Source organism: Engystomops pustulosus, chromosome 4 (genome assembly GCF_040894005.1).
Source record: "Engystomops pustulosus chromosome 4, aEngPut4.maternal, whole genome shotgun sequence".
In the NCBI taxonomy this organism is placed as follows: domain Eukaryota; kingdom Metazoa; phylum Chordata; class Amphibia; order Anura; family Leptodactylidae; genus Engystomops; species Engystomops pustulosus.
Genome location: NC_092414.1, coordinates 52194912 through 52221007, shown reverse-complemented (window position 1 = coordinate 52221007; position 26096 = coordinate 52194912). Strand labels below are relative to the sequence as shown.

At 41.9% G+C, this 26096-nt stretch overlaps 2 protein-coding genes across 2 annotated transcripts; one reads left to right on the top strand and one right to left on the bottom strand.

Moving 5' to 3' along the window:
• Positions 1-3115: 3115 nt before the first annotated feature.
• On the bottom strand, positions 3116-5890 carry LOC140126438 (securin-like). The gene is made up of 6 exons (XM_072145911.1): positions 5753-5890; positions 4548-4644; positions 3984-4108; positions 3696-3777; positions 3344-3496; positions 3116-3235 (listed from the first exon to the last, which is right to left on the bottom strand). The coding sequence occupies exons 2-6, from the start codon at positions 4618-4620 to the stop codon at positions 3165-3167; spliced, it is 504 nt and encodes a 167-aa protein (XP_072002012.1). The 5' UTR covers positions 4621-4644; positions 5753-5890; the 3' UTR covers positions 3116-3164.
• Positions 5891-6764: 874 nt separating this feature from the next.
• Positions 6765-18808, top strand: LOC140126437 (securin-like). The gene is made up of 6 exons (XM_072145910.1): positions 6765-6889; positions 8748-8852; positions 11643-11812; positions 11971-12046; positions 13853-14011; positions 18662-18808. The coding sequence occupies exons 2-6, from the start codon at positions 8765-8767 to the stop codon at positions 18733-18735; spliced, it is 567 nt and encodes a 188-aa protein (XP_072002011.1). The 5' UTR covers positions 6765-6889; positions 8748-8764; the 3' UTR covers positions 18736-18808.
• Positions 18809-26096: the final 7288 nt, after the last annotated feature.

The following is a 26096-nucleotide window of genomic DNA, read 5'->3' as shown; positions in this document are numbered from 1 at the left end:
CCAAATAAGTAAATATGAACATTTTAACTAGCTGTGTGTCCTGAAAAAAAACTCTGCAAAAAATGTAAACGTTAACATGTAAAAAAAAATAAAAATTATGGCCCTTAAACCGGCGCTTACGAAAATTTGCTAAAAATGCCCGGTCGCTATAGCATTTTCAGGCCCCATCACTAAGGAGTTAATGTAGTGGAGGGGGAATGTTTAAAATATCAATTGGAGTTACTAATATTTCTGAAAATATTGTCTCAAAATGTTGTCATCGTATCGGTTTTTAAATGGGAGGGGGAGTCACTATCTCTGTATTGATAGCTAACATCATCTCTAATAATGAGGAAGTGTTGGCCCTAATATTTTTTTTTGTAGGGGGCTGCCTCGGCACTGTCTCTAATATAATGAATTGGGGAATGTTCTCTATTATTATTTGGGGGCGCTGTATAGGAGTTATTGCTTTACATAGGGGGCAGTATTATAGTAGTTACATTCTTGGACCACACTTAATGGTGTTGATCCCACCTACTAATGGGGTCAATTTAGAATTTTTTTTTTCCAGGGCCACTTAATTGTTTGCTGTAGTAGTGGGTGGAGAAATTTGTCTCGGCCCAGTGGATTCTAGTTCCGCCACTGGACATGTCCTATCTTCATTTCCCATCTTTTGCTTGTTTCTGGACCGGTATGGTTTGCAGCTGTACATATGTCCTCCATTCAGACTTTGGTATAATACAGAGGCAAATCTATTTCTTGGACAATTTTTGCATCATGTTGTAAATCAGTGGTTCGTGACCCCAGCAGGGATCGAACAACCAACACCAGGGGTCACCTAAAGCCATCAGAGCCGCAATTTTATTGCGGGGTCACAGCATTAGAAAGGTTGAGAAACACTTCTAAATGGACTTTTAAAACAAATGCTTAAAATTTTAAATGTTTGCACCATCTAGTGGTCAATTGTTGCATTACAACTTATTGCTAAAAAGCCCTACCTTAACTAAAATCATTAGTAAGGGACTTACACCTTGTAGCTATAGGTGTTTTATGGTGTACAACTGTCCGATCTGCCAGTTTGTGCAAATTTTAGTGCCCATTTGTAAAGCTACTAAATGCTAAATCCATGTACACCCAGTTTTATAATGCGTGGCTATTCCAAAAGCCATACATTTAGACAAATAATCTCTAGTCCACTCCTGCCACTTGAAATTCTTAAAATTAGATGGCTGGCAAGGAGAGGTTGGTGTGGAAAGGCTTTGGAAGAAAGCAGTTTCATGCTCTGCTTCCAATTTGCTGCCATTACAACACCTAAGGGTGATGCCACACCATTTTCATAGATAAACAGGTTGTGAGCAGCCAAATGCATGGTAGACCTTCAACTGATGCATTTTTAAATGGACAGAAAATGCATGCTTAAAAAATGCTATATATGGCATCACCCTGTTTAAGCAGTCTTAAAAATACATGTATTTTTTTGAAAACATCTGTTTTTTGACCAGTTCTACCAATTATCTTAAAACCTGCATGTGTTTAACAGACTGCTTAAAAACTGGTTCAAAATACCACCAGTCTAAGGCATACCTCCTAACTTTTGGGCAAGAGAAAAGGACAAAGCCACCTTTTTTTCCAAGCCTTGCCCATTGTACAATAATCAAAAAATGGCTACCTGCTGAGAGCAGATACATAAACCAGTCTAAGAAAATGCAGACTCATTCTTTGTGCACTGCTGCATATATAAGACACAGAAAATCTGCATAGGGGTGTGAAAAGGTGAATATAACAAAACATCTCCTCTTAAAAAGGAAACCTACCATCTCATACCTATTGCAGTAGATTCGGTGGTAGGTTCACCTGACAAATAACATGGAAGCCTTTTTAGGGCCTTGAGTTGCAAGTCACTTAATAAATCTTTTAGCACCTAATATGCAAATATCTGAGAGGCTACTTGGGCATGAAACAGCCAGAGTTGCAGCTACACAGTGAGGCTACTCCATGCCCCAGTAGCCTCTTTGGGTTCTCCTATAAGATATCCAGCACGCTGCCAGGAGCTGCACGCCGAGGATAACGTAGCAGGACCCAAAGAGGCTACTCGGGCACGGAGTAGGCAAGATTGAGTCCACTTGTACCAAAATGGCATCTGTAGATAAATATATCTCAAATGACCTTAATGGTCCCCACATGGTAAAATGCCACTTGGCCATTTTAGCTCCACCCCCCCCCCCTTCCTATAATTTCCATTAATGCAACATAAAACCCCTCATCTTTTAATTTATCCTCCCTTGACAATGTCTCCACATTTATCTCCCCAAACATGTACATAATGCTATCTGTATTCCTGCCAACTCCCCCCCCCCATGGTGTGAAGGGCACTGACTTGCAGAGGGGGTGGGGCTAGCTGAGGGGCAGAGCTACCTCCTGACATGTGATGAGGTAGTAGGAGCTAATCCCACCTCCCCTTAGATGTTATGGTCTGCAGCTCTAATGTATGGAACCAGGTGGAGGCAGGACAACCCAGGGCATTCTCGCAGCTGCCCGTGTAGAGTCCAAAAACTGGCACTGTCCTGCTGAGGGTGATGCCACACATGGCGTTTTGAACCAAAACTGGTTCAAAATGTCATGTGTGGCACCACCCTGAGTCTAGCATGGCTGGGAAGTATGCCTAAGGGCGATGCCGCACAGTGCGTTTTGAACCCTTTTTTTAAGCGGTCCATTAAGAATGCACGTGTTAAATGCATTTTTTTCATACAGGTTTTACCAATTATCTTAATTAAAACAGGTCAAAAACAGATGTTTTTTTGGATGGACTGCTTAAAAACTGACACCCTAGGGAGTCATTACTGTCAGCACACTTTATACTCACCTTTGCTGGGGAAGGGTACCAAACTGCAATGCTAAGCACAGCTGCTATGAGGCACTACAAGTTTATATTCTATAGGTGAACATTGGTTCTTATCAGAATGTGCTGGATCCTGTGCAGGTATAACTGCTGCTTAGTGTTTCCCAAATACTACGGTGCAGTGTCTAAGAGTGTGATCTAGGTAGCATCTACTGTACAACTCAAATAATGAGCCCATGTAGGGGTGTACTGAATTACAGTAACACAACCCTCACCTTTTAATAAAGCAGAAAGACATTAAAGTTAAAAACATGTTTAATAAATTAAATATTCACATCACAGGGCACTAAAAGTCACAGGCAGCAGGCAAGTCAATAGTGAGGTCTTCAAATACAGGACTGAAGGTCTCAAATGGATCTGAAAAGACAATTAAGGACATTAGAGCAATTTAGTCATAGGATGTCTGGCCAAGATTTAGGCCCGAGAGATGTTCTCTAATACATGAGGACAGTAGTACAGACTTACCATAGTTTATTACATCACATTCCATTGGTGAAAGAATCTCACTAGTAAGAGCTTCAAATCGTTCTGCATCAACCAGAGACATATACAGCGAGATCCCAGCGAGGCAGCGGTCACTGAGCCGGTGGTCTTCAGGGACCTCAAAGCTTTCAAAATCTATTCAGAGAGAACATTGTTGAGTTGCCAATGCCCTATACATGTGATCCATAGATTCCATCCTTACAATAGGCCAACAATATCAAAGACTATTGAAACCCCTTTGAAGCCAAGAGTACATGAAGCCCATGGCCTGTTCCAGTATGTGACCATGTTAGTAATACAGAACATGACCTGCAACGTGAAGACATGCACATACCAAGAGGATTGTATGGGATGAAGGTCTCAATATCTGGATAAGTCTTCTTAGTCTTTAGATGTACCTGGCCCTTTTGCTGTACCTAGGTTTGAAGGAACACAAAAGTTATGCAGTAAATTATTAAACACTTGCATTTTAGCCAACTTCATTATCTGCATGTAAAACACAGGGCACTTTCCAGTCACATGTTCCACTAGCAGTCTGTAGCAACACATGCAATCAACCAGTGGCCTGTCCCATGCTCTAGCATTGCATTTGTAATCAGAGGCCACGTGTAACCTCACCCACCTTTGTTGGGCAGTGCCTGGCTTGCACGTGTTGGTTCACATTTCCTAGGGCTTTCCTGTGTGGCAGCAGCTTCGCTGTATTAAAACCGTCAGACTTCACATTCAGAGCTTTAGAAAGTCGAGTAACTGGAAAGAACAAAGACCAATACAACTTCCAAATAGAAACCCGAGTGTCTTGTCTTTGTGCAGATTTTTTTTTTTTTAATTTTAGTTAGATGGGGGTCACCCAAAGCAGGATTTAGGGAACAATTACATTGTATTAAGTTTTGAAATTCAACTCAAACCACACCTGATTGATTTCCAAAAACCAGGAATGCGCGCCATTTATTTCAGCCTTACAAACCAGACCTTTACCATACTTTGAACAGTTACGTGGTATTCCTGAGATGTTAACCCAGTGTTACATGTGGAGGGGCTTGTGCTGAAGACAGCACCCCAAGTGCTCAGCCTTCAGACAAAACCAGGAGTGTGTGTATACTACAGCCATCACCACGAGTCAGATCATTAGGAGAATATATATAAAATAAACAGGTCCCTAGTTTGGGCCATTACACAAGTAACTTACATGAGCCTGGGTTGGGCTTGGAGTGGGAATAGACATCTCCATTTTCCTTTTCCAGTTGCAGAAGAACATCCATTATACTCAGCTCAAGTCCTAAAAACTAGGAGTTAAGGTTATCAAGTAATAAATATATTCATACATAATGCCTTAACCACAATTCAATACTGGCAAAAATTAGTCCAAACCTTTCCAGTTTTTATTTAGTAAGTTGTCTGGTCATCTTAACCAAGGGCCATGAGCCTGAGCACCTCTGGCTCATATGTAATGTGATTTTATTTCAAGATTTATAATTTTACAGAAAAGAACCAGAGGGTTTTTTTAAGACAACCTGGTACTTTATAGGAGTCCAGTATATCTGATGATAGATGTCCAGCAAACAGATTCCAAGCCAACTGTTTCCAGCACATTTATAGTAGTGCAAGGAAAGGTACAATTTATCAGAAGAACCCCCAACACCAGGCACCTTGGCATAGATGAAGCTATGGAGTAGTAGCTGAAGCTTCAAAAGATATTCAGTACTAGTGAAGAGTCAGGGCACTATATACTGAACTATAAGGCATCATGCACAATACAGCTGTATCATGGCCCCCACAGAGGTCTATGGCACCTGGAGACAATGTGGGGAGGAATTGGGGTCTCACCACACCTTGGCCAAGCCAGGGGGTCACTATGCAAAATATAGACATGTCCTATATTCTACCAAAATACAGGAACAACCACTCAGCTTTCTATGGAGAGGTGAGGAACACTCATGTGCCTGAGGCTTTACTCCCCAGGCAAATCTGGATAGAGAAACCCTATAGCAGTGATGGCGAACCTTTTAGAGCCGGAGTGACAAACTTCAACCAATAGCCATGTATTTATTGCAAAGTGCCAGCACAGCAATTTAGGCAGTAATTTATTTCTCCTTGTTCTTTGACAATTTTTAATCATTCAGCCTCCTGAAGACACCAATGCAGTTGAAAGGAGGAGGGCACATTTGCCTATCATTGTAGGAAGATTCTTTGAGTCCTGTCTGATGAACTTTATTCCACAGAGAGGGCTCCGAGTGCCGCCTCTGTCACCAGTGCCATAGGTTTGCCACCACTGCCCTATAGTGATACAGATTACATCATTTCTAGGGGGAAAATCCCTCATAATTCCACCAAAAATAATTCAAAAGACACAAGAGCTACAACTATCTGACCACACAACCTTTCCATACTTACCCAGCAACCACTTCCTTCAGCAGGAGAATGTACTGAGGAAGTGCCCGGCTCTGGGTCCTTTATACTAAGCCGCTCGTTACATCAATTGCCTCCACCTGGACTGATCACTGGAAGATTAGGGTGATGGCACACGTTCAGTTTTTCAGATGCAGTTTTTGAATTCAAAAGCAGGTGTGGGTGATAATGGGTGAGACAAATAATTGAAAGCTGCTCCTCCTCCTACTTTTACTCCGTTCCTGGTTTGAGCTTAAAAAACTGCATCTGAAAAACTAAACGTGTGACATCATCCTGAGGGCGCGGTCACACCTTTTTCATTTGCGTTTGAAACGCATATACAACAGCTGATGTGAGGTAATTTACCTAATTACATTACCGTTTACGTTTGTAAATGCAATGTTAACGCATGCGTTCACCCATCCTCAGCTGTTGTATATGCATTTCAAACGCAATGAAAACGCAGGTCAAAACGCAACTTGTGAACGCGCCCTAAGGAGTCGCTAGCTCACAGGGGTTGGCCCACGGCCAGATTGCATATGCATTTCCATAGAAATGCATGTGATTGGTAACCAGTTGACATGGGTTTCCCTGGAAACGCATATGCGATGTACCATAGCGACGCGTTATTAACACAACGCTTGTGGAACACGTGAATGCAGACTAGAGAACAAAAATAATTCTTGAAAAAAATTGAAAATAAGTGTACATCTTACTGACGTAGGATGTAAATATGAAAATAAATGAGTCATAAGTTCTGAGGTAGGTCTTTGTATCACAGGTGTACACACACAGGTAGCCTACACTTTATGTATATGTAATAGGGGTCATGTATAAATAGATAATGAAAGGTGGTCAGAAAAAGATCGGGATCACTAGCGCTGCAGACCCACACCTGTAATAACGTGCACCGCTAGAAACGCCTCGTGTGAACACGTTCTAATAACCGCTACGGTCACCACAGCGCTCGTGCACATGCTGCCCGTGATTACGTCACTCATCCATGCAGGAGCGCGCCTCCGCCTCTGAACTAAGCGTCCAATCAGCGGTGTGAAGGAACAACCAATGAGGACGCGCTGCTTGATTTAAAAGCTGCTGCCGCGAAACCGTCTCCAGCGTTCAGTGCTGAGCTCTGAGAACACGGTATGTGCTAAGGAGGAAGCGGTGGTTTGTGGGTGTTTTCGCTCTGCACCGGAATGTGCTGCATGGCTACGGAAAGAGGGGTCTGTGCGGGCTGTATGTTGTAACTTGAAGCTTTGCTGTAAACCATAAGGTTTTTTTTACCGTTGTCCTGAAACTACATCTCCCAGCATGCGCTATGGTGCGGGGCCTGTGCTGTTATACGCTGACTCTAGCGGAAGCCTGTGGTGTCTGAAGTGTATCAGATGTGAGGGGGGACGGGCTCCAGTCCTGCTCCTCTGTATCCCCTTCCTCCTCCTCCTCCTGCTGGTAGGGTCTGTCATGTGACCTGCTGCTGATTATGGTGTATTCCTTATTGTATCCCCAATATTATATCTGACCTCCTGGATAAAGAGTTAATTGTATATGATACATGTGCTCAGTGACCTGCATGCTATGTGCATATAGTCTATTTTGTGGCGAAAATCAAGCCAAGAGCCACTTGGGCTTCATTCAGATGGCTGTATACTGGTCTGGGGGAGAGGAGTGAGTGCTGGGCCTCTCCCATAGAGAATTTGGCATCTGGTGATGTATGGGACATGTCTTGTATTGCTCTACTTGTCATGTGGTGACAACATTCACTGTGACAGGGCATCAATGGAGACTGATATCTGTCCACAAATGTTGTGGAGGGATATTGGGGCCCCACTTTTATCTGAATGTTAAAGGGTTTACCACCAAACACCTAATGGCCAGGGACTAACTCATTTGTGGGAAGACCCTTGATAAGCACTAGGCACTTACTGTCAATCTTACTATATTTGGTATCTGTAACCTCCTTTCTAAAATCGCCCTAATGATCATGGGGCTACCCTTGCCCCTCTTATTGGATTTATGGATTGTTACATTCTCTAACCCTCCCTCAGCACTTGTGATTTGAGTGCTTTCTGCTGACAGTGCAGCCAGGGCTGGTTCCTCAGTGGGCCTCTCAGTGACATGGATTCATTGTATACAGCTTGCATCACCCCCCTATGGATTAACTGTGTGCAGCCTGGGCCACTCTTGCCCCTTAGTGATTATATGCAGCTCCCCTTACTAAATGTAATCAGTAAAGTGATGCTCACCCCAGGTACAGGACCTCCGCTCTAGTCTTCATCTGGGTCCTGGAGCACTGCTTTATGGTGCCATGGCACTTGCTGGGGGCTGCTGCTGTCAAAGTGTAACAGCTTGTAGAGCCAGATTGGGGGGGGGGGGGGGGGTCAGGGTAGCTCCTATGCTCGTTAGCATAATTTTAATTTAAAAGCAATATACCTATGGGTAATTCACAAAAACCTGTTGGTGAATGTCCCTACTGTTGGGTCTCTAATGATGTGATTGTCCACTCACTGGCTGCTGAAACATCTCACATCTCCTCGAGGGATACAGTGGGGTTCATTGTAGCCCTCTAAGGATAAATCTGGAATCTACCCTAATTATCCTTACAATGCTGATAATTCTGAGAATTTGGCCCTGTGTGGACTTCATATTGCATGTTTTTCCAGGAGTTTAGAGTGTACCTCTTATCTTTGACTACTTGCCGTAATACTAATGTTGGTAGATGGCTATTTATATACACCCACGTACCAGGTGGCAGTGATGTCATAGGCCCATTTGCTCTGTGTACTCACTGTAAGGCTAGCACAACATATCCAGAGCCTTTTTGGCTCTTTAGTGTTACTTTTAAATTCAACTTAAAAATATGTCATGAATAACTAACAAGATCACACATCATGGTGACTGGATCTATAATTAAGAACCACTGGTTTATCATGATGGCTTTTAATGGTAAACATCCTTTCATGTTGAACTTGTTAAAAAAAAATTTTCATCCTTAATCTTTTAGATTTGGTCTAAAAAAAAATGGCAACCAGAATCTTCATTGACCAGGAGAACGGTGATGCTGCGGCTTCGCTGTTGGTCAAGGACCGTATTAAACTGTCAAATGCCGGTAAGTTTAGTTATGAACAAAGTCTTGACTCTTAAGCTTCTTTAAGGCTACATGTTCTCAATCATGTCTTTTACAGGCTGCTGGCAGCTAACTTTCCTATTTTGTGAGGTCCTGTGCCAATGACCACTGAAGAGACCCCACCCCCACCCAGGGCTGCCATGAACATGCCATTCCATGTTAGAAGACCCAATCTGTAATTCAGGGGTTCCCAAACTTTTTACAAAGAGGGTCCATTCACTGTCCCCCTTAGATTGTCAGAGGGCCAGATTAAAGTTTAAAAATAGTGGTGCATGTGACTACATCCTAAATTCACTGGCCCTCCCTCAATTATTTGGTTTACAGCACCCCCTTGTGAACTATTTTGTATATTGTCCCAATTAATTGGGCCAATTAATTATTATATGTAATGGGACCTCTCTCCATTAATTATTGAATATGCTACCCCTCATAATTAAATTCGTATATTGGCTGCCACAATCTTTTTACTGCTGTTTAAAAAAAAAAAAAAAAATCCTGTACTCACCTCGCAGTGCCTCTTGTGTCTTCTTCTGGCTGCTGCCGGACAGGAAGGGGTGCGTGGCCACGCATCCAGGTTCAGAGCATTGTGCATCGGGGTTGTCTTCCAGCCCCATTGCACTCCCTAAAATAAAAGTTCTCAAGCACTATACAGTGACGGGTAAGAGCTTCCTGTCTGGACCGAGGGCCCTGACTGCGAAAGGCTGCTGAGGCCTGGCGCTCCAATCAACAGGGATAGAAGCGGGCCTGCGGCCTGTAGTTTGGGTACCCCTGCTATACATTGGTAATTTGTGTATTAATGAATTAAAATCAACTTTTCTCTAGAGTCTGGTGCAATGTCTCTTGCAGTTTTACCTGCTTCTGTGATGCAATGGCAGGGCTTGAGGCGCACAACCAGAGACTCTAGGGAGAAGGTAGAAACAGTTTATTACTTATTGCCTTTGCCTTCTCCCTTATTCATGGCTCTAAGGTAGCGCTATGCAGTGAATAGCAGAGCTGGCGGCACCATCGGCTCTATAGCTGTGGTGGTCTTGTGACTGACAGGTCTGAAAGGGTTAAACAAAGCTGCTGGGTTTGGACATTTGTTAGCTGGTGACGGGTTCCAATATGCTATGCTGGTATTAAAAATGCCTTTGTTCCCCTGGACTTGCCTCTTGCTGCTGTCTGGCAACCAGGTAATGTGAAATAAAGCTCTAAAGTACTGAAATGATTCCTAATGCTGACAAATGCATTTTTTTAAATCCACAGCCTATTGGAACATGTCTCCAGCTAAAAATGACACTCGTGGTGACATGTTTGCTGTAAGTGGGACTGAAAAAAGTTAAAGGGAACTTGTCAGCAGAAATATACCACTACTAGTATGTTGTCAAGCAGCTGAACACCTTCCAGGCCATACTTTCATGCCTAGTGTGGTGACTTCATCCACAAAATAAACTTTAAGTCAGTGTAAATTTGTGTAAAGTCAAGGAGGTGGCAGAGATTAACACTGAATTTAAGTTCTCCCTGTCTCTGAATGCCCTCTTCACTGTAATTGCAGGGAGAGCTTGACTTCACTGTTAAACTCTCAGCCTCTGACTTTATATTACCGCTTCAAAGTTGATTTTCTGGGTGATGGAACCATGCTGGGCTGTAAAACATTGTCTAGCAGCTTTACAACTTACAGATAACATACTGGTGGTAGCTTTTTTTAGGCCAGTTTCTGGTGACAGGTTTCCTTTAATAGAGTTTATTTTGTTGGAATGTTAAATGCTTTTACTGTATTTTTTTTGGACTACAAGGTGCACAAGAAATCGTTTGATTTTTCTCAGAAATCAAAGGTGCAGCTTAGTCCAGTGCACCTTATACATGAACCGTACTTACAGACCACACGCCTTGAAGTGTGCACAGGTCTGCCACCTACTGGTCATTCATCCTTATAATCAGGTGCGCCTTATATATGAACCTAGACGTTTTAGCAGGCATTAATTGATGGTGCGAAAAGTACAGTAATTTTGTAGGTGAGAACATAAACATGTACCATACTATGAACACAAACTTAAATGGGATGGGTAGTATATCATGCTAAAAATACCAGTTTGAGTATGTTGATCAGAGTAGTATGTTCATACAATTTAGGCATTTTTGGAGCATAAACAGTCTACCTCTATTCTAAGTGTTGTGATTAATGCAGTCAACAGTACAACACTTAATACAAGAATTGTAGTTTTGTCCTTCCTTCCAAAAAAGGGTTTAAACAAAATCTACCACCAGGATGAAGAATTGTTAACTAGCACACTGACATTTAAAGAATAAAGCATTTTATCCTCTGACCAGAGCTCCTTTTTAAGCGCTTACTGGGGGACATTGTTTCTGGATCAGTCCTGTGCCATTTTGCAGCTTTTTTAGTGTGCTATATAATATGAAGTGATTGTAGCACACTGACAGACTGGTGTCTCCCCTCTGGCAGGGTCTGATCTTGTAGCTTATGTCCAGGCTTTTACAAAAGTAAGTTTTGCAAATGATCCTGAGGGGCTCAATAGGTGTTCATTCTATAAGCATTATTTATCAAATATTATGCAATATAGTTTCAATAGAAAGTTAATGTCATGGGAAAAGTAAAACTTCATCAATGTTTATAACTTAATGTCACGTGTTAGTTTATTTGAGCTGAGCAACTAGTCCATATTTGCTTATTGTCCTTTTTTAGAGGACTGTCAGGGCTTGCAATTAAGTCTGAATTGACCATGCAATGAAAATAACTTGTGCACCTTTTGTCCTTGTTTTTTCTGCATTAAGTGAGGTCGCATGTCAGAAGTCACCACGGCAAAGTGTTTGGTTCTGCATCAGGAGAAAAAACTTCAAGGAAAGCTCTAGGAAATGTCAACAAGCAGGTGACAGACCAGAAAGCAGCACAGCCTCTGAAAGGGAACCTTAAAACGAAGAAAGCTGCACCAGTCTCTAAAAAGGTATAGACATGTGTACTGCACCACTGCCAATACAACCAGGACTGTAGTGACTCAAATGTACAGAATATCAACAAGGTTGACATATACTGACTAATGTTTCCTTTCTGCCTTTATGTTTAAGAAACTCCTATAAAACTTGTGCTTTTATCCTCTACTAGGTTACTGAAGTGTCTATAAAGTCTGAAAAGCAGCACTACCCTGAAATTGAAAAGTTTGTTCCTTACAACCCTGCAGGTAACTTTTTGCCTCTAATGACTCTAAATACTCCTCAGGATAACAGTAAAATGAACATTTTCATAACATTCTGTGTCTTGGCAACAGCCATACATCTGATACCTGTACATGCGTTATGATGGAGAAATCCACTGCTGTAATCTCCTGAGTTGAAAAGCTTCTGCCTAAACAAGGGGGTTGCAAAGTTGAGTGAACCTATCAGAAATTTGGCTTCTAATGGACTTTTTAATAGTTCCCAATCTGGTTTTATAATTTAAACTGAGTGGAACCGTTAATGTTAAATTATACCTGGCTCCCTGTTATGAGGTTTGTCTGTCATCTCCACACTGCTCACAACTTCCCTCCTGCAGACTTGAGTTGACAGATTAGCAGAGGGTCAGCACACGGCTACAGTGGGGAGGGAAGTTGTGGGAGCAGTGTGGAGACAATACAGGGACTCCCAACACCCCATGACTTGCATGGAGCCAGGTATAACTACTGTATAAGCTGAGGCCCCTAATTTTACCACAAAAACCTACTGACTTGAGTATAAGCAGAGGGTGGGAAATGCATTGGTCACAGCCTCCCTAGTATATAGCCAGCAGTGGGGGAAGCCAGAAAGGTGTGTTATTTTTTTACTCAAGTATAAGCAGAGTTTGGGTTTTCAGCACTTTTTTTTGTGCTGGAAAAACTAGGCTTGTTCTCAAGTATATATGGTATTTTCTTTCACAATTAACATGGGTACTTGCACTCTTATAGACTGGGATTTTGTATAAATGCTATGGGAACCTGTCATTAGGTAAAATCCTAATAATGCTTTCCCTTTACACCCCATCTTGAGTGAAAAACTTTGAGAATATTCCTCTAAAAGGTATAAATGAAGAGTGAACAACCCAAACATGTGACTTACTACTATAGGGGAGTCATTGTAATATGGTTACATCAGAGTAAACTGGCATTAGCAACATGGTGAAGGAGGCTAGAAAGGAATTGTTTAAGAGGTCATTCTATAGTCTGTTTAGTCTAGCCAGGGGCACCAGCACTCAGTATAGTTTACATATGAGCTAAACAATACATGTGATCTGCTCTATCCTCTAGCAAAATATATCATATTCAGACAACTAAAAAAGGAGGGTGGAGTACTGCACTTCCTTCCACAATTGGGTAGGATAACTTTCTGCTACCAGGACCCTATAACAGCATCTGTATAGCTTGTTTATCTGCTTGTGCTTCACATGACAGAATTCATGACAAAGACAAAATTATTTTGTTTTGGTCACTAAATTGAGTTCTGAGTAGTAGAAATTCTACATTAATGGCACTTTTTCAGATTGGGTTGCTAGTACTGCACTACTGGGGTCAGTATTGGCCCTTTAAACCCTCCATGAAGTCTTATTATAAAAAAATCAAAGGCCCAATACTGACCCCACTAGCAACAATCTGTGCCATTAGTGACTTTTTTCTGTTTAAATCGTTGGCTAATACAAATTCCCCCTATTCCCAGCATTCTTCTTCTGTAGAAGCTTACATGCAGAGCAGTATCTAATGCCTTTTGAGGTAGTTCCTGCTGGTGACCAATATAATAACATTATACCAGATTGCTGGTACAACCAATAAGAATGCACTGGTAGCATTGTATGGGTCTGCCTGTGGTCACACAAGCTTCAGCTCAGACCTCAAGATGGTGTTTGGCAGATTGCCGCAGGTCTCTGCACAATAAAGTCAAAAATTTCATGGAACATTTTCAAATTCCAATGGTACTAAAAAAAGAAACCTGTTAAATACTTGTTCTATTGCTGTGATTGACTACTATTTTTGATCTTGTAGATTTTGAAAGCTTTGATGTCCCAGAGGAACATAGACTGAGTCACCTTGCTCTGGCTGGTGTTGGTCTTATGGTGAATGTGACTGAGGCCAAGAAGTTTGATGCACTACTAAATCTAGAGCCAGTCCCCATGGAGATGGCTGTCTTTAGCTGGGAAGCAGGTTAGTTTTTCTTGTTCCAACAGTCTCAATGTTGGAAAAGACTTTTACTCTTATGGCACCTATGACCATCGGTACTGAAAAAGACCAGGTCAACATTTGACATTCTGCTATGCACTTCTTTATGACCATCTTAGAAGCATTACAAGCAGTCCCCCAACTTAAGAACACCTGACTTAAGACAACCCCCTACTTACAGATGGACCCATTTGCCCATTGACCTTTGAAGTCTCTGAATGCTTTACTATATTCCAAGATGGCAATGATCAGCTGTAAGGTGTGCTGAAGCTTTATTGATGATCCTTGATCCCATTACAGCAAAAAATTTTGAAACTCCAATAATTACTGGGTCAAAAAAAAATTGTCTGGAAGTACAATTATCAAGTTTAGTTTCAACTTGAGAACTAAATCTTGTATGTAACCCATGGACTGACTGTACATATAATAACAACTTGGAGGTCCTAGCCCCCCCACCAAATATGCCCCATGATCCTTTCCCTAGCACTATTATATATTCGCTTTTTTTTTTTGTTTTGAAAGTTTCTTAACAGATCCGACCTCTTACCATCTCCATGATTCGGCTGCACTAACAGCAGCTGTAGCCACGCTTTTTCACAGTGCCAGCTTCTCCTACAGCTCCCTGCTGACAGGAGCATGTAGGGGGTGTCATCCAGCCCCATTATGAATAAGGCTAACTTCTAGCTCAGGGGATACGAGGATCCAACCTCTCATTTGGTAAGAGGTCAGATCTGCTTATACATTAATCATTATAAAATCTTTTCTTGCATAAATGAGGCTGGTCACATGGTCCCCTCACTCATGTCTGTGTAATGTATTAGTAAAGCATTGCTAGTGTCTGTGCTTTATCTGCTGACATGCTCTCCCTCCTAATACACATGAGACATCTCACTGAGACAGACATCAGCTACACAAGTACCTGACATGTTCTGCTATAACATGGCTGCCTGGAGCTGTTGTATATCTCCTATATACACACATACAGGCTGCAGGGGGCGCCAGCACCAGGTAGCACATGGATGAGCCATTATACCTCACACCATTATACAGGCTGTCAGTCAAGCATTGGGGGTGTGGCTGTGCCTCTCACTCATTATGATTAAGCTGGACAGCTCAAATATGATGACTCACTGGACATCTAAGCAATGAGGTCCTAAAGCTGTATGCAAATGACCTGAGGTTTACAGGCATGTAGAGCAGAGGTCCCCAACCTTTTTTGCACCAGGGACCGGCTTTAAGCTAGACCAGTTTTCCATGGCCCGGTGGTGGTGGGGGCGGGGCTTTGGTCATATGGGGTTGGGTTATGGAGGGGTGGAGCTTATAATATAAGATATCAGGGAGTGTCCGGACCAGATCCATCATATCGGTTTGGTGTAAAAATAAAGCAATGCAAAATGCATACAGCGTATCGCCATGTAGTATAAAATGCATACAGCGTATCGCCATGTAGTATAAAATGCATACAGAGTACTGCCATGTAGTACAAAATAGAAGCCCTGATAAATATCACAAATGCTGCATATACATACAGCATATATACACATAAACAAACAGTAGATACAGCATACACATACATATATACACACACATATACATATATACAAACACATATATATATACACACACATATTACACATATATAGACATATTACACATCTATACACATATATATGCAAAGATAAAGTAACCTTACCTCTCTATTGTGTTCCTGGAAATTTCAGTGCCTTGTCCTGCAGCGTTGGTGGCGCGGTGAGGTAGCCAGGAACGGGTAGGTCGTGGGAGCCTGGAGCTTAAGCGGGGGAAGGGGGAGCAGGGAGCCTGGAGGGGGGGGGGGATGTTAGCGGAGCCAGGTTGAGACGGGAGTGAAAGGAGAGCCGGAAGCGGGTAGGTGAAGAACGGCAGGGGAGAGTGGAGCTTGAGCGGGGGCAGAGAGCCGGGAGCGGGGGGCAGAGGGAACGGTAGGGGTGCGTGGAGCTTGAGCAGGGTGCCGGAAGCGGGGGGCAGAGGGAGCGGAGAGCGGAGGGAGCGTGGAGCTTGAGCTGGGGGCAGAGGGAGCGGAGGGAGCGGTAGTGGAGCTTCAGCAGGGGCAGGGAGCCGAGAGCCTTGAGCGGGGGGCAGCGGAGAGCGGAGGGAGCGGTAGGGAATCGTGGAGCTTCAGCAGGGGCAGGGAGTCGAGGGGCGGAGGGAGCGGAGAGCTCGCGGCAGTAGCGGCACCGCACAGCGGGCACATCACGTCTTGTACCGGGGGGAGGCAGCAGTTCCCCCGCGGGCACTCCCGGGGCCCCGTGTGTTGTGTGAGGTGCAGAGATGAACCGCAGGACCTTGGCCTTCAGAGGCGGTGGAGGCCTAGCCGCTGTGTCAGGGGCCCCCGTGAACAACAATGGCGTCAGCTCGGGGCTGCTCTCTGTGGACTAGGCCTCGGCCTGGAGCCTGAGCCGACAACTCAACGGGGGGAGCGGAGCCGCGGCCCCCTGCGCGGACCGGCTGATAAACTGCAACGGCCCGGTCCGCGGACCGGCGGTTGGGGACCTCTGATGTAGAGGGACAATGAAGGGATAGAGGCAATGCTCTCTAATGGCAGTTTATGAAAATATATTTAGTTTATGGTTAACTTTGCCTGAGAGGTTCTCTAACTTAGTTAAAGGCTATCTTCATACAATAGTTCTTAATTACATATTTAAAATTTGCCAATGTCTACAAATGTGTAAGTTTTGTCACTTTTCCAATGATTGTTTTTAAAAAGTAACAAATTTTACAAACTTGTATGCACACAATTATTCCATCAATGTTTCAGCTACAAATGCAGTGGGTGCATGTATTTCTGCAGTAATGGAAAGTGAGTGTTTCCTATAGCTCATATTTTCTGCAGGGAGCACACTTCAAATCTCCTGAACCCTTGCACCTAGAAACAAATTCTGGTGTCATATTAAACAGTTAATGATATACAGGATTGTATATGGATGTTCAACAGAACCAGAGATATCAACTCCTAAAGTTACAATTGGCAATACAAAGCTGTACAACTTTGAGGGTGCAGTCACATATTGCATTTAACACATTTTTAAAAGCTTTGCAATCACTGAAGAGTGATTTGCCTAATTAAACAGCAGTTAACACATGTTTACATCACAGGTTAGCACATGCATTTGTTAACACAAGTGTTAACAATTACATTTTTTAAACACGTGTTGACAGCTGTTTAAAAACACATTGGAAAAGCTGAAGTGTGATTTGCCTAATTAAACACATGCGTTAAACGTGACATGTGGCCACACCCTAAGAGTGGTTATCTCTGGCTCTGTGAAGCATCCATACCTGATCCATATATCATATTAAAGAGTATCTGTCACCCTTAAAAACGGCACTAGAGCTGCTTACTAAAGTAAGCGGCTCCTAGTGCTAAAACGCAGCCGTGTTAAATGATAAACCTAATCGTAACCCACTAACACAGCTATGCTGTACACTACAAATGCCGGACCACTCTCAAAGCAGTCTAGTGCAGTGGTGGCGAACCTATGGCACTGGTGCCAGAGGTGGCACTCAGAGCCCTTTCTGTGGGCACTCGGCCATCACCAGAGATGACTCCAGGTATCTTCCTGCAGTCCCAGACAGCCCAGGACTTGCTGTGCACAGTTATATTAAAGTGACAGCTCGACCTGGGACTACTGGAGGAGTGGAAGGGTAGGGGGACAGATCTGGATTATCATTGTATCTCCTGCTCCGGTCCTGACAATTCTTCCTGTTTATGGGACCCTGGAGGGAAGCTACAATGATCATCCAAATTTCTTCTATTTTCTGCTTTATTGGTGTCCTCAGGGTGCCGGTATCAATGTAAGCTGTGACAGAAAAGGGAGTATAAATCACAAATTAAATTTCTGTGTTGGCACTTTGCGATAAGTAAGTCGGTCCTGGTTGTAGTTTGGGCACTCGGTCTCTAAAAGGTTCGCCATCACTGGTCTAGTGTATTCGTGGGGGGGGGGGGGGGGGTTGGGATTAGGGGCAGTGACTGCTGCATGACTCATGGTAGTCACTGCCAACCTATGGAATGAGCAGGGCCTTCTGGGGAAGAGGCAGCACCTCAGAACACCCCCTCATGAATTATAGTGTACAGCACATCAGAAACCTGATTTTCCCATCTTTGTAACAGTGCGTTTGTTTTGGCACTAGGAGCTGGTAACTTGAGTGAGTAACTCCTAGTGCTGTTTTTGATGGTGACAGGTCCTCTTTAATGGGTAGATCCTCATTTTTAATTTGATAACAAAATTTTGTGTAAGCCAGGGGATTTGGAAGATATCGCTGTTTGAAGTTGGATGATGTCATGACATGAAGCCCTTTCTGAGTCAGTAAAGGCTGTCACATTTATATGGAGCTGTACTGAAGGTTAAATGCTTATAGAATTTAGCATGAGCATGCTTTCACTGGGTTTAGAGTAGTATGAAAATCTAATAATTGAATAACCTTAGGATCTCACTTATTGCACCAGAGTATGGGGTTACAAGTGCATGGCTGCTACTTGGGGCTGATATACTGAATGGAAAAGGACAATCTGCATGGGTTGTGGATATTGATGACCTAATCTATGGAAATGAAATTCTTTGTAAATTTTTGTTTACTTTCTCTTTTATCTGGTTTTAGATGCAGTTGATGGTCTTTCATCTTTCCTTTCAACTATGGAAGAGATCACAGTGGAAATGCCCCCAGTCCTCTAGATTTAAATGTTTTTATTTATTCTTGACATTGTTGTGTTATCAGTTTAATAAAGATTTTTGTGTTTTTATAGAACTGTCTAGTGTTTATCAAATGTCAAAACACAACTTGTGGGCCTTGGTCTTTTTGGTTATAGTATTTACAACCAAAACCAACTTTATTGGAAGTGTATGAATACAGAAGTCTAAATGTGAAGTAGGCTGACCTTTCTCACTAGACTTGTGTATCTTTCCACAGCCATCAAAGTGGACAAAACTAAGGCATATAGAGTATTTGAAAACATTGAAAGGGGCTAGTAAGTGGTCACTTCTGGGTACAAGGGGTTGGCTAAATGGCAAGGTAACAGCATGCAGACTGGTAGGGGACAGGTAAGGAGAGAACCAGAGCTTGATGGGAATGCCCACTTCATGTTAATGTGTGGGGGCAGATATTAGATTTATATTGGTAAATTACCTAATATCTGTGCTTTATGTAAAGTCAAGCCTCCTGACTTTTACCCTCAGACACTCCTGACCATAAAATGACCACAGATGGAGTGTCATATGATCTCTAACTTTCCGTGATCATGGTGATTGATCATGGACATTTAGATCACATGACCTTCCACTTTCTTGGTATGTAAAGAGAAGCCTCCTGCTTTATTTCACTTGCCCTCGTTTGGACATTCCAGTCTATAAAATGGCTGCAGATGGAACTACTAGATGTATATTGGTGAATTATATAATATCCTGACCCCCACTTACACACTACAAAAAACAAGTAAAGAGGGCATAACATTACAACTGAATGTTAATGGGTTCTTTTTTTCCAGTAAATTTAGACTGTTTTGTGTAATTAAAAATTATACAATTTTCCCATACTTTCTGTATTTCAGCTGTACAGCTTTTTTTTTTTTTTTTTTTTTTTTAAACCCTCCCCAGCAGGCTTTCTGAATTTTGAATACTGTTGGGCAACTTTTTTTTTTAGCTGAAACCATTTCCATGGTGGATGTAGATACTTGTGAGTATTCAAATTTGAAGGAAGAAGCAACAAGAACTGCCAATCACTTTTTCTACTAGTGTCTTTGGGTCTTCAGGGGTTGTTCTCTATTCATGAACAAACATCCAGTCTCTAACTTTGAACGAAAGTGTTTTTGGTCATTGCAGTCTACAGCCAGTGCCATGTATTTTTCTTGCATATGACTTGAGCAGAGAAAGTGAGGCATCCAAATTGGTTAACAAATAACATTTACCATACTTTCCCTTTTATGTTATTTTTTTAATCATCTTTTTATTTTACAAAGTTGGAAGGTTAATAAATTTAATTGTATATTTAGAAATATAAAGTATATAGTTTTAAAGCCTTATATAAGGGGATTTAAGCAGGTTTCTTGTCAAACTTTTAGGCTGTTTGTCAACCCTTTGTTTAAAAAAATGGAAGCAAGCAGCAGTTAAAAGCTGCTAGAAGGGGTTAACAAGTATATAGGGAGGTGTTTGAAGTTATTTGAGCCCACCACAGTTAACTCAGACAGCTCTTATCTGGAAGAAATGAGGAGATATGAGCTGCTGTGGCAAGATTTTTTTTTAGCTATGACTGGTCAGTCAGATTTTACTGACTAATCACAGCATGGACAGCTGTAAGTTCAAGGTGGTGATGACACTGACAACTTTTGCTACTGTTTTATAACTGCTTACACAGGGTGACATTTTAACCCCTTGATGACTGACCTATCAACTGACAAGCTGAAAACTAGAGTCAGTGATTAAAGGGGTATTCTCATCTGGGCATTCCAATTGACTTTAATTAATCTGAAATATATACATTTCTTCAATGAAATTTCAATAAACAATCTACCTGTGAATTTCTCAAATGTAGTCATATGAAACAAGGCTGTCCTTTGATACAGCCTCTGCTGGATGGATTGCACAAATCCGTAACTACATGTCCTACAGCTGGCTGGTAGTAATGAACGCTGAAGGTGGTCGGTCAGACAGGACTCGCTAGCGCATGTCTGGCCACCACTGCCAGAGTACTGGGTGGTCCTAACTGAGGAAGCCATCTTATTTCTGAGGGACAACATGGCTACATTTATGAGAAATTATCTTCACACAGGAATATTTTTTTTTAATAACATCCAATTGAACAAATGTTTACATATGGCAAAGGAATTAAATAAAATGTGAATCCCCAGTTTGTAATACCCCTTTAACTGCATGACTATATAGATCATAGCTGGCTAATCATGACAAGTTATCTTATCCTGTCTTCAAGCAGTTAACATAACGATGTAGTAAGAGGCCTCACAGGGAAAACACTTGTCATACAGAGGTGGAGTTGGCTATATATTGCAGCATACACCAGATATCAGTGCTAGCACAGATCTTGGGTGTTAACCATTTGATCAGCGACATTTAAGTTATTTTGATTGTTGCTGCTGTACGATGACATAATAGGGAGCAATCTGTTTCCATGACAACCTCTCCATTGGGCACTCCTGATTTGTGTCTGAGGATCCCTGAGTAGAGGGGAGCCCCTTGATGGCAGCCAGGGACCACACAAAGGATGTGAAACATTAACTTGCGTTTCCTTTATTACAGAACACAAACAAAGCAAAGGCAACAGGCCAGGGTAAAAGTTCAACTGGTCCAAGGTAGCTGGTTGATTATGTCTTGCAAAGGATGTTCACAGCCCAGTTTCTGCAGCTTTAGCATTGACTGGGTAGGAACTGCTTTAGCAGTAGTTCTATGCCCTCTGGAAGCCTCACAGCTGCAAGCAACAGGTCTGAATCTGTGTGTTATATAATTAAAAGGATTAGCTGACCACACTTACCCTAGGACATGGGAAGCGTATAAAGTTTGTGGTGAGCACTTAGGCATGAGGCTTTACTATAAAGGCCACTTCTGATGCTATTTTTTTTTTTTTGCATTCTGCGGTTATGTATTGCTGAGTGATATTATAATTTGTGTACAATGTAATATACAGTTAAGAGCAACTTCTTTTTTAATAATTTTTTTGACAGTCTTTTAAATTTGTCATATTTTGGTATGTTTTGCTGCAGGAATTTTCTTGCCATTTACACTAACCAATAACTTTGATTTCTTACCCACAGCAATGATTCCTCAAAGCAGAAATAGTTATTTTCCACTCGATGTACAGCCATAGAACTGTGATCATGGTGTTTCCATATAGTTAATATGTGAGTCACTTATAACACATGCTGAATCATGAATAAAGAGAACTATAAATGTCTGGTATAGGAATATGTGAGAAAAGGATAGCAGCACCTCCGATTCTCTAATGCAATATTTCCACTTTACTGAAACAACATATTGGAGAGAGCAGCATAAACATGCAGATCTTTATAAATTTGTCAACCCTTTTGAGAAACCAATTCTTGAGTGCGTGGATTTTTAATGCATCGAGGAAGAGATCTCCATTTACTTAACTTTCTACTCCGAAACCAGATCATTGACATTTCTGAAATGCCCCAATGTGTTTGAGGGATTTGTATTAGAGGAATTCCTAGCACCGTTTGCACTTTAACAAATGTATGGTGGTAGCATTATGTAGATACATACTGTATGTAGGCAGTGGCACCGTTATGATCTCCAAGACCGCATTCACACACTGCTCTTGAATTTAGAAATGCTATTCAAGTGCTGGAGAGGGAGTTTCGCTAGATCCTATGTGTGTTTAAATCTAATTGCTTGTGATCTGGAATAAGCACCACATGTTTTGCATTGATTATCATGCGAAACATGTGGGGGTTGTTTCATTTCATAAGGCTACGTACCTTTATTCCAGCCGAATTGAAACGTAATTTAATTGGGGAGGGTCTTGTGACCGTTTGATAATTAAGGCGGAGTTTTACATTGCAGAGGTTCAATTTCTCACCCTCAATCCTCAGCAATAATAAATTATATACATCCCATTCACTATGATGTTGTTATATACCCCTGCAGATGAGCCACAAACCATTCTACTGGGGGGAATGAAATTGGTCAGTCATGGGGGCAGGACTCCAAGCATCATAGTTATATATGATGCATGCAGCCGCTGCTATCTCTCCGGGCAGCACCGCTATACTGTAATCATGGTAACATTTCAGTATTGACTCCTTGCATCATCTAAAGCTATAATGCTTGGAGTCCGATCACCTCCACAGTGTTCGGTCCATGAAATCTGGCCACCACACGGTACGAGTTTTACAGACTGAGCATGTACATTTTAATAAGACTGTGATTATACAAGAATAGTAAATCTGCCCTCATATGTTTTTGGTAAAATCCCCCCAAAAAACATTCTCATTAGAATATGGTATTAATGTTACTTTGCAGTAGCTGGAAAGTTAAGCATGACTTTTAATGTGCATTGACTACAAAGGTCAATTCATTATAAACAGCAGTTCAGCAGATTGTTGTGCTGCCATTTATTTATTTTTCAGTTTCACCGAAACTTGGTGGCTTTTGGGCAGGTGATTCTGCTCTGAGGATTTCCCCACGTCGGGCTGTGGAGTCTACAGACAGGAAGCTGAAGCAACGAGCGCCTGACCAGAGTTTCCTTTTTAGCATGAAGGAGATGATTAATGGAAATCAATATTAATCTACAATCAGTTATATTATGTCTAGATAGAGATTGCAATGTCCTTATCATATAACTCCCACCAGTCAGTGTTGATAAAATGAAGTACAGTGATTCCAGTAATGACTATGCACAATAGCGAAGACCTGAAAGATGCTTCAGTAAGTGCAGCGGAGTATCCTGGGGCTATGGTGTTACATCCTGTATATACTCAAGTATAAGCCGAGGCCTCTACTTTTACCACAAAAAAAAAAAAAAAAAAAACTAGGAAAACCTATTGACTTGAGTATAAGCCGAGGGTTTGAAATGCATTGGTCGCAGCCCCCCAGTATACAGCCACTCCCCTGCCCCCGTATGCATCCTGCCGCCATATCTAGCTTGCAGCCTGCCCCAGTTTGCCCAATTTATACAAAAAGAAAGTTAATAACTACCCTTAATGCCGCACTATTCTAGTTTTGTAGCCTGGGTTGTGATAAGTGTGATTTTCCTTTATAATGGATAGCTACCATAGAGATCCTGTAATGATTGCACCCTGAATATGTATATATTTTATCTTGTATATGTGTGTACATATAGTTCTGTACATATATGTTCTATTCTATTTATATGTTCTCTTTTTCCCTATGGGATGAACTACTTAATTCTTTTTATTCTGTTTATTCTTTTTACACTTGAGAAAGGGGTACTTTTCCCCGAAACACATTGGGGCACATTTACTAAGGGTCTGTCGGATACATTTCCGTTGGGTTCTGCAAATTTTTCCGATTTGTCCTAAATTGCTCCGGGTTTTTGGCACACGTGATAGGATTGTGGCACATCGGCACCGGCTTGCTTGGTGACACATATCAGGGGGCGGGCCGCCAGACAACCCGACTGACTTGGACAAACTGCAGAATTTAACCTTCAAAATTGTGTCACACTCACATACACCCGGAAGAAGATGGTGAACTCCGGTGGACCTCAGCGGGGAACCGACACATGCAGGAAATTGGACACACGATCTTACTGAATCGGGGCAGATACGAATCCTCGTCGGACATTACAGATCGGCAGCGTCAATGGAACGGGTAAGTAAATGTGCCCCATTGTGGTTTAAAGACCTGTTATCCAATAAAAATTTAGCTTTCATTTCTGAGTGTGCTGTTCAATTAGACCACAACCACAAGCATTATCCACATATCCTGTATATTGTGCGACCTTACACAGGGGATCCCTAGGAGCACCACCACACAGATTGAGCAGAATTCCACTGTCACATTTAAACTTGAAGATTTCACACTATTAGCGCTTTCTCCCTGTCCTCTCTTGTCACTATCTACTATGTACAGAAAGAAGCTCGCAACCCAGCTTTCCCAAGGTTCTGAATGTCATAATTGTTTTTTCAGCAAAACCACTCAACTCAGGGATAAAACAAGATATGTTTCTGCATCATCATAACTACAGCATTCTCAAGGTATTTTTTTGTGGTGCACCATTCGCCCCTACGGAGCTACTCACGGAACAAGACTGGTCCACAAGGTCTTAATACAAGTTCAGGAATTTCTTAGAGAAAGCTAAATTTTACTCTAGCCGGAGCTCTCAGAGTACTTCTTATTATTCTCCTGTAATATTAGATCTCCATGTTTCGATATTCAGCACCACAACGACAGATCCTTCCGAAAAAGTTATGTTCCAGTTCAGACCAGCACCAACGCATTATTCCTCATTCGTCTTAAGTTGTTCTTATCGGACGATATTGCTACAAGGAATATGCAAGCAGATGGTGTAGTATGCTCCATCCAATGTATTTCATTCAAAATCCGCCCGACCCAGGGTTTCGACTCCAAGGCTTCTTCATTTATCGCTGACTGCACCTTATTTTATCGCTGACTGCACCACATTTTTCACTGACCGCTCCGCATTTATCATTGACTGCACCACATTTATCGCTGACTGCACCACATTTATCGCTGACTGCACCACATTTATCGCTGACTGCACCACATTTATCGCTGACTGCACCACATTTTTCACTGACCGCTCCACATTTATCACTGACTGCACCACATTTATCACTGACTGCTCCGCATTTATCATTGACTGCACCATATTTATTATTGACTGCTCCACATTTATCACTGACTGCACCACATTTATCATTGACTGCTCCATATTTATCATTGACTGCACCACATTTATTACTGACTGCTCCATATTTATCATTGACTGCACCACATTTATTACTGACTGCTCCATATTTATCATTGACTGCTCCACATTTATCATTGACTGCTCCACATTTATCACTGACTGCACCACATTTATCATTGACTGCTCCATATTTATCATTGACTGCACCACATTTATTACTGACTGCTCCATATTTATCATTGACTGCTCCATATTTATCATTGACTGCTCCATATTTATCATTGACTGCACCACATTTATCATTGACTGCTCCATATTTATCATTGACTGCACCTTATTTATCATTGACTGCACCACATTTATTACTGACTGCACCACATTTATCATTGACTGCACCATATTTATCATTGACTGCTCCACATTTATTACTGACTGCACCACATTTATCATTGACTGCTCCACATTTATTACTAACTGCTCCATATTTATCATTGACTGCTCCATATTTATCATTGACTGCTCCACAGTTATTATTGACTGCACCACATTTATCATTGACTGCACCATATTTATCATTGACTGCTCCACATTTATTACTGACTGCACCACATTTATCATTGACTGCTCCACATTTATTACTAACTGCTCCATATTTATCATTGACTGCTCCATA